This window comes from Trichosurus vulpecula, chromosome 5, assembly GCF_011100635.1.
Source record: "Trichosurus vulpecula isolate mTriVul1 chromosome 5, mTriVul1.pri, whole genome shotgun sequence".
In the NCBI taxonomy this organism is placed as follows: Eukaryota; Metazoa; Chordata; class Mammalia; order Diprotodontia; family Phalangeridae; genus Trichosurus; species Trichosurus vulpecula.
This window is the reverse complement of record NC_050577.1, coordinates 258351330-258367929: the sequence shown is the minus strand read 5'-3', so window position 1 is coordinate 258367929 and position 16600 is coordinate 258351330. Positions and strand designations below refer to the sequence as shown.

Here is a 16600-nt window from a genome sequence, read left to right as displayed (position 1 = left end):
CACTGTGTTTGCTTTTTTCAAAATGCTTTTCAGAATATAGTAACAGTGTCATAAACATAAGTGTCTAGTGTGTTCTGAGCTAAGAGACAATCCCCTGCCTTGAGAAGCATATAGTTGAGTAAAAAAATGAAACACCAACATAAATAGCTGAATTGAACAATATTAGGTGGTAAGTACTTTCTGAAAATTTGCCAAGGGGCTGAGCCGCTTTGGTCCTGCTGGTGTGGGGAACTCTGACTCTTAAGTACATTAGAGCAGTAAAACAAAGTGTTTGGTGAGCCAACAGCTGACAGCCAGGGAATTCAGCAGAGGTTTCCTGGGGGATGTGGTACTTAACATGAACTTTAAGCCAGGTTGGAAATTAGTAGGTGAAAAAGAATTAAGGGGAATACAGGGATAGGAACAATATTATAAGACGTAATGGTGCAGTTCATATTCAAGGGTATCCAGCAGTAGTATGAGAGGTGAGAGATGGATCAGTATGAAGAAAAGAAGGAGGAGGCTTTTGTAATAGTCCAGGAAATGGGAATGAGGACTTTTACTAGGTTGGTAGCAGTGGGAATTCTAAAGATATGAGAAGTGATTGGAGCAAACAGGAAGACACATAGTCCATGTTCACATTTATAAACAATCCCATTCAGTGCAAGAATTTTTGATGCATAGCAATAAAAGTACTTACATATAGGGAATTACATATACAGTATGAGGAAGGCCAACAGTCTCAAGATTCTTATTGCTGTGGGGAATCCTATAATTTAATACAGAAGTATTAAACTATAATAAACTTCTTTAATATGGAACCAACTAATTCAGAGTTTTACAATAGACTTAATTTCCTTATTCAGGTTAATTTGTATTTCCTAGAACTCATTGATTACAAATTAGAGGGAGATACCCAGGACATAACCAAGCCCAAGTCTTTTTTATTGTTGAGTCATGTCCAACTCTTCATGACCCTATTTGGGATTTTCTTGGCAAAGATATGATTTACCATTTCCTTCTCCAGCTCATTTTACAGATGAGGAAACTGAGGCAAACAGGGCTAAGTGACTTGCCCAGAGTTATACAGCTAGTGACTCAGGCCAGATTTGAAATCATGAAAATGAGTCTTCCTGACTCCAGGCCCAGTACTCTATACATTGAACTACCTATATTCTCCCTACTATTCCCCCACAATTCAGAATTGGTTGAAAGAAGCATGTCTTTATCTTTGACTATTACAAAGAGATATCCACAGTCTTTTATCCTTTGCCCATTTGCTTCCACCTTTTCCAAAATCTTGCTCTAACAGTCATTCCTTCCCTCTCATGGATCTTTTCCCTTGTCAGTTACTGCTATTTGTTAATATTTTTTTTCTGCTGCATGTACACATTACCTTACCTAATACAATGAAAGCCCCTAGCCTTGCACTTGGTGGCTACTTTGAAATGCTTATTGACTGATTGATTGCCACAAGACACATTCAAATCTTCCCAATCCTAAAAAAACCTTATAGACAGTTCTGGTCCCTCTAGCTACCATCTCATCCCTCTTTTCTCTTTCAGAGTTCAGCTTTTTGAAAAAGCTATCTACAGTATATATCTGTACTTCCTTACTTTTCTTTCTCCTCAATCTTTTTTTTTCCTACTGTATGTTAAATCTGCTCAAAAGTGATCCAAGGGCCTTCTAGTTGTCAAAGCCAGTGGTCTTTTTCCAGGCCCCATCTCTTGTGACTTGTGTGCAACTTTCTCTACTCACTTAGCTTTAGAGTCAATATTCTCCTTAGCTAATTCCTTATCCTCTTCAAAAGCCTGTCCTTGGCCCTTTTTGCTTTACGTTCTTGGCAATCTTATTCACTCCCAGGCTTCAGCTACCACTTCTGTCTCTACTGATAACTCCCAAATGTGTATCACTGTTCTGCCATCTCTTCAAAGCTTTAGACTCACACCCACAACTATCTAAAGGACAGTGCTACCTCCAACTCATTCTATTTAATATTAACCTATTTTCTGACAACAGCCAAATGTACCTCTTGATTTCACTTTTCTATCTGCTGCCTTGTGTAGCATGCACTGACCAGTGGCATGTTGATGTCACTTCTGCATTGCCTGAACAACCAGGAGGAGCTCCAAAAGCCCTCTTAGGCTTCATCATAATGGCTAACTTCACTCAGCTGAATCAACTCCAAATGTTCTCAAAAGTGTGTCTTTGGAAGATGGCGCTGGAAAGCAGGTACCTGTGTAGGTTGTCCCCCAGATCCCTCCAAACACCTGTGAAAAATGGCTCTGAACAAATTCTAGAACTGTGGAACCCATGAAATAGCAGAGAGAAACAGTTCTCCAGGCCAGGAGAGCCTGGATGGTCACCAGGAAGGGGTCTGTCACACCGTGCTGAGAGCAGAGGGCAGCCCAGTGTGGGCCATGACAGGACAGACCAGACCTGGAATCAGCCAGCCGGGACAGGCCTTGGGTCCATGAAACAGTGAGCTGTGGCAGTTAACAGATTTCTCAACCCACAAACACCAAAGAGCAGGTTGGGGGAAACTGCGGGATCAAGTTCAGAGTGGTCCAGCCACCAGCTCTGGGGGTGGAGGAGGTGGTGCAACATCAGCCACTTCCCAAATCCCTGGCTCACACTGTGGGAGGTAGCTAGCAGCAGATCAGAGCGGGAGTGCAAGGAGCACTTTGTGGGCACAAAGGCAGATTCTCTTGCTGTGCCCTGCGTGGATCTGTATTGCTGTCATGGTTGGCAGTTTTGGGGGGAGGAGGAGTGCTGCTGGGACAGAGCATGGGGTGACGGTGGAGTAGAAGTAGCTCTGAAAACAGCAGTGCTTGGACTCTAAAGCTTGGGACAAAGTACTCTCTACAAGCAGTCATATCCTGATAAAAAGCTCAAGGGTCAGGTGGTTGACTGGGAACATGAACAGGCAGCGAAAACAAACTCAGACCCAAACTCTAGATTCCATTTTTGTTGACAAAGAAAAGCAAAACATACAGCCAGAAGATGTCAACAAAGTCAAAGAACCTACATCAAAAGCCTCCAAGAAAAATATGAATTGGTCTCAGGACATGGAAGAGCTCAAAAAGGATTTGGAAAAGCAAGTAAGAGAAATAGAGATGAGAAATGAGAGTGATGCAAGAAAACCATGAAAAACAAGTCAATGACTTGCTAAAGGAGAACCCCCAAAAATACCGAAGAAAATAACACCTTAAAGAATAGACTAACCCAAATGGTAGAAGAGCTCCAAAAATCCAATGAGGAGAAGAATGCCTTGAAAGGCAGAATTAGCCAAATGGAAAAGGAGGTCCAAAAGACCACTGAAGAAAATATCACCCTAAAAATTAGATTGGAGCAAGTAGAAGCTAGTGACTTTATGAGAAACCATTATAAAATAGAAACAAAGGAATGAAAAAATGGAAGACAAGGTGAAATATCTCATTGGAAAAACCACTGACCTGGAGAATAGATCCAGGAGAGATAATTTAAAAATTATTGGACTACCTGAAAGCCATGATCAAAAAAAGAGCCTAGATACCATCTTTCAAGAAATTATCAAGGAGAACTGCCCTGATATTCTAGGGCCACAGGGCAAAATAGAAATTGAAAGAATCCATCGATCGCCTCCTCAAATAGATCCCAAAAAGAAATCTCCTAGGAATATTGTCGCCAAATTCCAGAGCTCCCAGATCAAGGAGAAGATATTGCAAGCAGCCAGAAAGAAACAATTTGAGTATTGTGGAAACCCAATCAGAATAATCCAAGATCTGGCAGCTTCTACATTAAGAGATCGAAGGGCTTGGAATGCGATATTCCGAAGGTCAATGGAGCTAGGATTAAAACCTAGAATCACCTACCCAGCAAAACTGAGTATCATGTTCCAAGGCAAAATATGGATTTTCAATAAAATAGAGGACTTTCAAGCTTTCTCAGTGAAAAGACCAGAACTGAATAGAAAATTTGACTTTCAAACACAAGAATCAAGAGAAGCATGAAAAGGTAATCAAGAAACAGAAATTGCAAGGGACTTACTAAAGTTGAACTGTTTTGTGTACATTCCTACATGGAAAGATGATGTGTATGATTCATGAGACCTCAGTATTAGGGTAGTTGAAGGGAATATGCATATATATGTGTATATGTTTATGTATATATATAAGTGAATGTATATGTATGTATGTACCTATGTGTATATGTATGTATGTGTATGTATGTGTATATATATGTCTGTTTTTATATATATATATATATGTAAAAGAGAGAGCAGACACAGGGTGACTTGAAGATGAAGGGAAGATATCTAAAAGAAATAAAATTAAATTAAGGGATGAGAGAGCAACATACTGAGAGAGGGAGATAGGGAGAGATAGAATGGGATGGATTATCTCGCATAAAGGTGGTAAGAGGAAGCAGTTCTGTGGGAGGAGGGGAGAGGGCAGGTGAGGGGGGAATGAGTGAACCTTGCCTGAGGGGGAATACCATACATACTCAGTTGGGTATTTTACCCCACAGGAAAGAAGAGGGAGGAAGATAAAAAATAAAAGGTGGAGGGATGATGGAGGGGAGGGCAGTTGGGGGTGCAGGTAATCAAAACAAACACTTTGGAAAGGGGACAGGGTCAAGGGAGAAAATTCAATAAAGCGGGATGGGTTGAAAAGGAGCAAAATGTAGTTAGCCTTTCACAACATGAGTATTGTGGAAGGGTTATACATAATGATACATGTGTGGCCTAGGTTGAATTGCTCGACTTCTTAGGGAGGGTGGGAGGGAAGGGAAGAGGGGAGAGAATTTGCAACTCAAAGTTTTAAAATCAGATGTTCAAAAAAAAAAAGTTTTTGCATGCAACTAAAAAATAAGATACACAGGCAATGGGGCGTAGAAATTTATCTTGCCCTACAAGAAAGGAAGGGAAAAGGGGATGAGAGGGGAGGGGGGTGATAGAGGGGAGGGCTGACTGGGGAACAGGGCAACCAGAATACAAGCCATCTTGGAGTGGGGGGGAGGGTAGAAATGGGGAGAAAATTTGTAATTCAAACTGTTGTGAAAATCAATGCTGAAAACCAAATATGTTAAATAAATAAATTTAAATTAAAAATAAATAAATAAATTCTGAATTTATACTACTCCCCATCATATACTCATATACTTATTATCTTCTAGCTTTCAGGTGACTTCCTCTTCTTCAGTGAGGGCTCACAGTCTTTCTCTCCTCAGCTTCTGCCCTTATTCAGCATATATGTCTCGACCACCCTAACCTCACAGTTCCTTAACTTATTCATTTCACATGCCCTCTTCTTCCACTCAACCTGAGCCACATACAAAAATACCCTTGATTTTACCATCACTTACCTGCAAATGCACTACTTCCATGTTGAGGAACCCTGAAACGCCTCTATCTGATCATAATCTATTCTTGCTGTGCCTTGCCACTCCCAGCCCTGAGCTCCATCTTCACCATGACTTTTAATCACTTGACCTCTCAATTCTTTCCTCATCTATCACTACAGTCTTCCATATATTGACCCCTTAGTGAACCAGTTATCTCCACACTGTGCTCTTAAGTCCCTTGACTCTTTATCATATCCCTCATCTTGCCCTTGGCAGCTAGGCGGCATAATAGAGTGCCAGGCCTGGAGTCAGTCAGACTCATCTTCGTGAGTTCACATCTGGCCTCAGACACTTATTAGCTATGTGACCCTGGGCAAATCACTTAACCCTGTTTGCCTCAGTTTTCCCACATATAAAATGACCTGGAGAAAGAAATGGCAAACCACTCCACTGTCTCCCACAACCCCCACCCCCCAAAGAAACAGACAACTAAATGAGATCATGAAGATTCAGACATAACTGAAAAACTACTGGATGACAATCTTGCCCTCCCAAGCTTCAGCCCTGGATCACTGCCACTAGCTGCAGCCATTGCTCGTCCCTATAGCAAGCTGGAGAAAATCACAGAACTACAGACCGGGTCCACTACAAATTTATGTTAAAGAACCTCAAATGGGCATCACTACGGCAAGACAGTCCTTTTACATCCTCCCAATTAACATTCCACTCAACACAATGGCTTTTCTAAATTTTTTTTTCAATTTCTTTATTTATTTTTAGTTTACCACACACGGTTCTACATAGTTTTGAGTTCCACATTTTCTCTCCTCCCCCCTCCCTCCCCAAGACGGCATGGAATCTCATATAAATGTCATGTATAACTTCACATTGAATTAATTTATGCACTAGTCAGGTTGCGGAGAAGAATTTTGACCAATGGAATGAATCATGAGAAAGAAGAAACAGAACCAAAAAAAAACAACAACCCAAAAACAAAAACAAAAGAGAAGCAAAAAAGGCAAGCATGTAATGCGCCTCGATCTGTATTCAAACTTCACAGTTCTTTCTCTGGATGAGGATAGCATTCTCCATCTTGAGTCCCCTGGAGTTGTCCTTGCCCCTTAGGTTGCTGAGAAGAGCGAAGTATGTCAGGGTTGGTCCTCACGGGATCCATATATCTGTGGCTGTGCACAACGTTCTCCTGGCTCTGCTCCGCTCACTCAGCATTATGTCGTGTAGGTTTTTCCAGGTTGTTACGAAGTCTGCATCATCCCCATTTCTTATGGCACAATAGTATTCCATCACCTTCATATACCACAGCTTGTTCAGCCATTCCCCAATTTGATTTCCAATTCTTGGCTACCACAAAAAGAGCTGCTATAAATATCCTTGTACATATGGGTCCTTTTCCCTCTTGTGTGATTTCTTTGGGATACAACCCTAGAAGTGGTATTGCTGGGTCAAAGGGTATGAACATATCTATAGCCCTTTGGACATAGTTCCAAACTGCCCTCCAGAATGGCTGGATCAGCTCACAACTCCACCAGCAATGCAACAATGTTCCAATTTCCCCACATCCTTTCCAGCATTTATCATTTTCCTGTTTTGTTATTTTAGCCAATCTGACAGGAGAGATGTGGTATCTAAGAGTTGTTTTGATTTGCATTTCTCTAATCAGTAGTGATCCAGAGCATTTTTTCATATGCCTATAGATAGCTTTAATTTCTTCCTCTGAAAACTGCCTGTTCATATCCTTTGACCATTTCTCAATTGGGGAATGGCTTGTATTCCTATATATTTGGCCCAGTTCCCTGTATATTTTAGAAATGAGGCCTTTATCAGAGATACTAGTTGCAAAGATTTTCTCCCAATTTTCTGCTTCCCTCCTAATTCTTGTTGCATTGGCTTTTTTTGTACAAAAACATTTCAATTTGACATAATCAAAATTATCCATTTTGCATTTTGTAATGCTCTCTATCTCTTGTTGGGTCATGAATTCTTTACTTTTCCATAAATCTGATAAGTAAACTATTCCTTGCTTTCCCAAATTACTTATAGTATCAGCTTTTACTCCTAAATCATGAACCCATTTTGACTTTATTTTGGTATATGGTGTAAGATATTGGTCTATGCCCAGTTTTTGCCCTACCATTTTCCAATTTTCCCAACAGTTTTTGTGAAATAGTGAATTATTAGCCCAGAAGCTGGTGTCTTTGGGTTTATCAAAGAGTAGATTGCTAAACTTGTTGATTTCTCCTACTTGTGTACCTATCCTATTCCACTGATCCACACCCCTGTTTCTTAACCAGTACCAGGCAGTTTTGATGACTGCTGATGTGTAGTACAGTTTAATATCTGGTGTGGCTAAGCCACCTTCTCTAGCATGTCTTTTCATTAATATCCTAGATACTCTAGACCTCTTGTTTTTCCAAATGAATTTTGTTATTATTTTGTCCAGCTCAGTAAAAAAAATTTTTTGGTAGTTCGATTGGTATGGCACTAAATAGATATATTAATTTAGGTAAAATTGTCATTTTTATTGTATTAGCTCGGCCTAACCATGAGCAACTGATATTTTTCCATTTATTTAGATCTGATTTTATTCGCGTGAAAAGTGTTTCATAGTTATGTTCATATAGGCCCTGGGTTTGTCTTGGCAAATAGACTCTCAAATATTTTATAGTGCCTTCAGTAACTTTGAATGGAATTTTTCTTTCTATCTCTTGCTGTTGGGCTTTGTCAGTAATGTATAGGAATGCTGAGGATTTATGTGGGTTTATTTTATATCCTGCAACTTTGCTAAAGTTGTTTATTATTTCAAGTAGTTTTTTACTTGATTCTCTAGGATTCTCTAGATAAATCATCATATCATCTGCAAAAAAGTGATAATTTAGTTTCTTCTTTTCCTATTCTAATTCCTTCAATTTCTTTTTCTTCTCTTATTGCTACAGCTAATGTTTCTAGTACCAAATTGAATAATAGGGGTGATAATGGACATCCTTGTTTCACCCCTGATCTTATTGGGAATGCATCTAGTTTATCCCCATTGCAAATAATGCTTGTCAATGGTCTTAGGTAGATGCTATTTATAATTTTGAGGAAGGTTCCACTTATTCCTATGCTTTCTAGTGTTTTTAATAGGAATGGGTGTTGTACTTTGTCAAAGGCTTTTTCTGCATCTATTGAGATGATCATATGGTTTCTGCTAATTTTGTTGTTGATATGGTCAATTATGCTAATAGTTTTCCTAATATTGAACCAGCCTTGCATTCCTGGAATAAATCCTACCTGGTCATAGTGTATTATTCTCGTAATGACTTGCTGCAGTCTTTTTGCTAATATTTTATTTAAAATTTTTGCATCAATATTCATTAGAGAAATTGGTCTATAATTTTCTTTCTCTGTTTTAACTCTACCTGGTTTGGGTATTAGTACCATATTTGTGTCATAAAAAGAATTTGGTAGGACTCCTTCTTCACCTATTTTCCCAAATAGTCTACAAAGTATTGGAATTAGTTGTTCTTTAAATGTTTGATAGAATTCACATGTAAAACCATCTGTCCCTGGAGATATTTTCCTAGGGAGTTCATTGATGGCATGCTCAATTTCTTTTTCTGATATGGGGTTATTAAGAAATTTCACTTCCTTCTCTGTTAGCCTGGGCAGTTTATGTTTTTGTAGATATCCATCCATATCTCTAAGGTTGTCAAATTTATGGGCATACAGTTGGGCAAAATAATTCCTAATTATTGTTTTGATTTCCTCTTCATTAATCACCCTTTTCATTTTTGATACTGGTAATTTGATTTTCTTCTTTCTTTTTTTTAATGAAATTGGCCAAAGGTTTATCAATTTTATTGGTTTTTTCATAAAACTAGCTCTTTGTTTTATTTATTAATTCAATAGTTTTCCTGGTTTTCAATTTTATTAATCTCTCCTTTGATTTTCATTATTTCTAATTTGGTATTTAATTGGGGGTTTTCAATTTGCTCTTTTTCTAGCTTTTTCAGCTGTATGCCTAGATCATTGATCTCCTTTTTCCCTATTTTATTCATGTAGGCATTTAGAGATATAAAACTTCCCCTAAGAACTGCTTTTGCTGCATCCCATAAGTTTTGGTATGTTGTTTCATTATTGTCATTCTCTTGCATGAAATTATTAATTGTTTCTCTGATTTGTTCTTTGGCCCACTCATTCTTTAGAATTAAATTATTTAGTTTCCAATTAGTTTTTAGCTTATTCTTCCATGGTACTTTATTGAAAATGATTCTTATTGCATCATGATCTGAAAAGGATGCATTGACTATTTCTGCTTTTCTGCACTGGATTGTGAGGTTTTTATGCCCTAGTACATGGTCAGTTTTTGAGTATGTGCCATGTACTTTTGAGAAGAAAGTATATTCCTTTTTATCCCCATTCAGTTTTCTCCAGAGGTCTATCATTTCATCCTTTTTCAAACTTCCCGTGGCTACATCTGCCAGTGCCTCTCAGCTGAGAACCTTGCTTCATATTTTACTGGAGAAAATTGAGGCCATTTGATGAGAGGTCCCTCTTCTTCCTCATCTCATCTTACCCAGATGCCTTCTGCCAAATATCCCCTTTCTCACCCCTGTCTCAAATGAAGAGGTACCCTTTCTCCTTATTAAGGCAAGCCCCTCTACATGTACAAGTAATCTCCTTTCATGCCATCTTCTCCAGTAGATTTCCTCCTTCATTATCTCCTCCCTTTTACTTCAACCTGTCCTTGTCTATTGGCTTCCTTTCTGCATATAAATATTCCTGTGCCTCCTCCTCCTCCATCCTCCAAGAACCCTTACCTGATTCATTTGTCCTTCCTAGCTATCATCCTATATTTCTTCTCTCTTTTGTGACTAAATTACTTGAGGAAACTGTCTATAATCAGTGCTTCTGCTTCCTTTCCCCTGAAAGGTTAAGTTAGGTTTTTTTTTTCTTTTTAACTTTCTGTAGTTTGGCTTCCAACCTCATCATTCAACCAAAACTGCTCTTTTCAAAGTTACTAATGATCTCTTATTTGCCAGTCTAATGGCTTTTTCTCAGTCCTCATCCTTCTTGATCTCTGCAGCTTTTGACAGTTTTTCAACCTCTTCTCCTTGATACCCTCTTCTCTTTCAATTTCCATCACTATGGTACCCTGGTTCTCCTTTTATCTATCTGACCACTTTTCATTCTCCTTTGCTGGATCTTCACCCAAGTGATGCTCGCTAAAGATGTGTGCCTCCCAAAGTTCTGTCCTAGGCCCTCTTCTCTCTACATACTGTTTCACTTGATCTTATCAGCTCTTATGATTTCAATTATCGTTTCTTTGCTGATGATTCTCAGATCTACTTATTCAAACATTAACTGCCAATTGGACATCTCATGGATAATCCCATATGACACCTTAGACTTAATATTTCCAAAACTGAATTCATTTTTCCTCCAAAACCTTCCCCATTCTTAGCTTCCCTATTACTGACCACTGTCCTCTCAGTCACCCAGGCACACAAGTCAAGTGTCATCCTCAGCTTATCACACTCTCAGCCCTCCATATCCAATCTGTTGCCAAGTCCTGTTGATTTTACTTTTGTAACATCACTCATATATGCCTCTTTTTCTCCTCTCACTTTGCAACCACTCTGGTGCAAGCCTTCATTTCCCCGCCTGGACTGTTGTAATAGAATGCTGGTTAGTCTCCTTTCCTCAAGTCTTTCCTCACCCCAGGCCACCCTCCATTCTGCTGTTAAATTGAAGAGCAGATCTTACTATATCATCCCCCTATTCAATAGATTTAAATGGGGATGGGTTGTAACAGATAGGGATGGATGTGGGGAAGAGTGTTCCACCTGGATATTGATGGGGACATGAGCAAAAAACAGAAATGGTGAAGGCAAGACAAGAATGGGGGGAAAAGTGCAGTCTACTTTGGCTAGAAGATAAAGTACATAAAGGAGAATAGAATGAGAAATAGCTGAGACAGATATGTTGAAACCATCTTGTGGAGAATCTTGGAATGCCACTGCATTAGAAATTTATACTTTATTCAGTAGACAAAAATTCAGAAGATTTTTAGTTTGGAAAGATGACCTCAGAACAGTCAGTTAAAAAGAATATTCTAGCAGTGGTCTGTGTTGGGGAGGGGACAGATTGGAGCAGGAAGACTAGTTTAAGCAGCTTTCATCATAGTTTAGATGAGAAGAGATAAGGGTAGAAATAGAAAGGAGGATGAATGGATGGATGAAAGAAATGTTGGTGGAGAAAGAATCCATAGGGCTAAAGAACTGATTAGATGTGTGAGATGAAGACAGGAGAGATTGCTTTAAATTAACATCAGAACAGTATTGAACTTATTAAGGTTCTCTTTGACTATTCAGATTTTACTGTTCAGCTGTATCTCAAGGTTATTACTTTAAATGTTAGTTTAGAGCATTTACAGGTATTTTAAAGAGATTATTGTGGTTTTAGTTTCTGGATGCTAGTCTGCTTAAAACTATTAAAAGTTGGAGTGGGGGGAGTTGTAGATAAATTTGTCATTTCCTCCCTCTTCCATTATTATAAAGCTGGAAATAGACTTGTGATACTGTGGTACATTTTCTTATCTTGTGCACCAGTATGATGACAACTTGTGTTTCTTAGTTTTCACTTGGTCTTTAAATAACTGATATTTTATAGTTACACTTATAGTTATTTAAACACATCCAGTTTTGAATAACAAGTATATCCTCTTTTCACCCATGGGCTTTACTCCTCTAGAGGAAATAAATGTCATATTGGAACAGACAAACCCTATGTTTTGTTTTTATAAGTAATGTCAAAAGACATGTTATGGGAATGTGCTTTTATGCTTTATCTGACATCAACTATTAAAGATTAGGAAAATAACCCTTAAAATATACTTTATGTCCATTAGGGATTTAGCATGCATTTAAAGTTATTTATATTTTCCTGCACTAATTCTTGGGGTAACATGTTATATAAGTATTTTACCTGCTATGGAAAATTATACTTCCTTTCATTTGTCTTAAGTATTCTTCTAAGTTTTAAAGTGTGCTCTCTAATATACTTGAACTTGTCTGGGTTCACTCCAGTCCTATCTCTGCCTCCGTCTTTCCAGTGGATGATTCCTAAGGGTTTTTATTATACATCCCTCTCCATGTAGAGAAAGAAGCTACTTGATCATTTTATTTGCCTCTTTCTGGCTTTTTTCCCCAGCTCTCAAATTTTTCTTCAGATATAGTTAACAGAGCTGCACATAATATCATTCTTAGATGCAGACTGCTACTTCCTTCTCCTGACACATGAATACTTAAAATTGTATTAAATACATTTCTTCAGTATGTCCATCTCTTCAAGTTCCCATTTAGGGTTTTCTTGGTAAAGATACTGAAGTAGTTCGCCATTTCCTCCTTCAGCTCATTTTACAGAGGAAACTGAGGCCAATAGGGTTAAGTGACTTGCCCAAGGTCACATAGCCAGTGAGTGTCTGAGACCCATTTGAACTCATAAAGATGAGTCTTCTTGACTCCAGGCATAGCACTCTATCCGCTGCAGCACCAACTTGCCCATTACATTTTCAGAATTCAACAACAGGGTAAGTGATGAAACTTGAGTATCTTTATAAAAACATGTGGCCATGTTTTTATGAGTCAGGAAAACTCATCTTCGTGAGTTCAAATCCGGCCTCAGACATTTAGTAGCTCTGCCACCCTGGGCAAGTCACTTAACCCTGTTTGCCTCAGTTTCCTCATCTGTAAAAGAGCTAGAGAAGGAAGTGGCAAACCACTCCATCTTTGGCAGAAAGAAAAACCAACATGGGGTCACAAAGAGTCAGACATGACTGAACAACAGATGGCCACACCTGAAATTTCATGTTAACCTTAAACATTTCCCAGTCAAATGTAGATAAAATACTGCTAGGGCAAAGTATAAATGTTTGAAACAAAGCTAGATTATTTCACTGAGGCTTTATTATAGGTAAAGAAACAGCACAATTATGTTTAGGATGATTTGCAAAAATGTATTCTGTTAGTAACTTTTTTTGTTGTTCCATGTCTTTTTTTTTTAATCATGGTTTGCCTTTAAACATGATCAGGCACTTTTTAAAAATGTGTGGAGTATTTGGTTATCATAATTTAGTGCTTGGAGCAGTGAATAGAGTGCCAACCTTAAAGCGAGGAAGACCCGGTTTCAAGTATTGCTTCTGCATACTGGCTATGTAACCATGTAACCCTGTGCCCCAGGCAACTCTCTGAGACTAAATCATAGAGTGGGTTTTGGTAGGGGGATTTTACTCATTCAGTGTTTGCCAAAACAATGAAATAACCACTAGCCATGTTTGAGCTATTGCCTGTGTTGATTAATGGATTCAGTTCATTTCAGCAGCTCTTTATGGAATACCTGCTATATTGTTAGCACTGTGCTAGATGCTACTGGGGAGGGCTACGAAGGAATTATGACTCAGTCCCTCCGCCTCTAAATACTAGTCATTTGGAGTCTTTCAGTAATAGTACTTTATGCTTAGATAGTGCTCTTTCCCCCCTAATAACTTTAAGTGCGTCACCATAATTCTCAGTAATCCTTTGAGGTTGTTAAGAATTTATGAAGGAAAAAGGGGAATGTTTTTGGAGTCTTCCTATATTGCCAGGAGATTGATTTTTTGTTTTAAACTGTTTTTCTTTAACGTTTTTTTTCTTTTCTTTTCTAGGTATTTAGTGGATAGTCGTTGGTTCAAACAGTGGAAAAAATATGTTGGGTTTGACAGTTGGGACAAATACCAGATGGGAGATCAAAATGTGTACCCTGGTCCCATTGATAATTCTGGACTCCTTAAAGGTTATTTATTATTGTCTTCCTTAAGTAAGGCTGTCAGTGTGTTAAATGAATTAATGAATTAGACATTTCTTTGCATTATAGATTTCATATATTGGACCTGATATGCCAAAGTATTGTGTGTCACTGATTATTTTTGTTTATTCGTGATCAAGTTAGCATCTCATTTTGAAAGAATATAAGTATTTAACTTTATTAACATTGACCAAATGTAGAAAATACACATTTTGGAAAGATAATTAAAAGAAATATGTGAGCCTATTTTGAGTTCCCAGTTTAAGTACACCTGACTTATATATGTCCCTCACATAAAAATATCACCATCTCAGCCCTGTGGACACAGGAATTTCCGTTCTCTCCCTTAGTGCTAAAGCTTAGGGTTGCCTTTCTTAATCTGCCTTTCCTCCTAACCTAAGATTCCCTCTCTCAACCTTTCCTCACATCTACTATACTAGGGCCAGTTCCAGTCAAGGATTAGATATGGGTTGAAAAAAGACAGTGTAATCCTACGTGACTCTCCTGTTACTCCTCCCTTGTCCCTATCGTGTCAACCTGCTCTTCCATTAGCTATTCTCCCTCCTCTCCACCCTCATCCCAAGCCCCAGTATGGTATCCTTACCCCTCTGCTCCCCAAGTCTTTTTACCTCAGACCTCCATCCTAGTTTCTGGGATATACTGTTTAGGACAGCCTAAGTCTGTTAATTTTTCCTGAAATGTGGTGAATTTTAATTTAGTCATTTGTGTAATTAAAAATTCACATTTCTATATATAGCATTTTAAGCTTTAAACAATGATTTCCTTACAACATCTTCATAAGGAAGAATATAATAAGCATTATTATCCTCATTTTACAAATGAAGAGACCTGAAGTTCAGGGAGGTTGAATAATTTGCCTAGATTATCTATCAGTAAGGAATTCTTAAATGCTTTGTGTGTGCCTGGCACTGTCCTAAGCAAAGACAAAAGAAAAACAATCCCTGCCCCTTTAGAGTTTACATTCTAACAGGAGAGCCAGCATGTGTGAAGATAAACTATGTGTGAACAAGGCACACCCAAAGGAGACAGTGGGTGACTTGGGGTGACAGGGCACCAGAAAAGTGAGCACTTGAGCTGAGACTTGGAGAACTAATGATTCCAAGTGCATCATGGCTTCCCACTTTGTGGACAGAATCAGGAGAAACCATACCCAGAGAGACCCCTGTGCCTTCTGTGTCTTCTCCTCAAGAGTCTACGTGAAAAAGACAAAGAAGGACCGATTCAGCAGGGAGAATTTTTAAATGTCTGGGTGCTTGATTTAGGGATTGGACAAAAGCTTTGAGGCTGTTTGTTTGTTTTTTTTTTTAATGGGCTTAGAAAGAGAGAAGTCATGGTCTGAAACAAAATTCATTTACCACATTAAAGTTTGTAAAGGACTATAAACTTTATCTCATGTGAACCTTATAACCCTGTGAGGCAAGAGCTCTAGGTATAATTAACCTCATTTTACAGAGGAGAAAATGGAGACTCTGAGGTTGATACTTGCCTGTGGTCATACAGCTAATAAATATCACAGCAGAGTTTCAACCTAAGTCTTCCTGACTCCAGCTTCAAACCCCTAAACTAGTTTCAGCCCATCCTCAGACACTTACCAGTGTTGTCCACCCTAGGTAAGTCACTTAATCTCTGTTTGCCTCAGTTTCCTCAACTGTAAAATGGGGGTAATAATAGCGCCTACTTTGCAGGGTTGATGTGAGGGTCAGATGAAATAACGTTTGTAAAATGCTTAGTACAGTGCCTGGTACATAGTAGGTGCTAAATAATAATAACAGTAATAGTTAGCATTTATAATATAAATAAATGCTTATTTATATGATTTAGAAGCGTATAAATGCTTACTTATTCCCTTTTTACCCTTCTCAGTAGGTGTGGGGGGTAGTATAAAGGAAAGCCTTAGGCCAATACTTGAGACCAGCAGAAGAAAGGAGAAAAAGATGACCAGGGAACCAGCTAAAACCAAGAAGTGTCCTGAGGATAATAACTAGCATAAGCTCCAGCCCTCCTCCCTGCAATCTTTCCTGTACTCATGCTTTCCCCTGCCTCGGAAGAGCTTCCCCCAGTCTTTTCCCAGGCAGTGGTAGCTATCATGAGTTGCTTGAGGGTCATCCTCCTCCCCGTTATCTAGCTGGACTAGAGGTCTTTTGATGAGGAATCCCTGATCTTCCACTTTAGGAGGAGGTGAGATCTTTACGTGCCATATTGAATCTCTGAATGTTTCTTCCTGTAGAGACGTTGTTATATATTGTAGTTGGGTTCTCTGATATTCTTAATACATTGTTGTGCTTCAGATACATTAAGAGTTTAAATGGGCATTTATAGAATATTATAAGCCACCTGACCACCATTTGTAACATTGTTTCTATGGGGAAATAAATTCCAAGTTCTAAACTGACAAACTTTTAGAATATAGTAAGTTGGAAATTTTTATGGAGAT

General features: G+C 38.6%; 1 protein-coding gene across 5 annotated transcripts in view; it reads left to right on the top strand.

Moving 5' to 3' along the window:
• The window catches only part of USP15 (ubiquitin specific peptidase 15), a 165940-nt gene that overhangs the window by 27394 nt on the left and 121946 nt on the right, over positions 1 to 16600 (top strand). For all 5 annotated transcript variants that reach the window (XM_036759129.1, XM_036759135.1, XM_036759131.1 and 2 more), the window contains exon 2: positions 14006 to 14133. In XM_036759129.1, coding sequence (XP_036615024.1) covers positions 14006 to 14133 — 128 coding nt within the window. The remainder of the gene's footprint in view (positions 1 to 14005; positions 14134 to 16600) is intronic.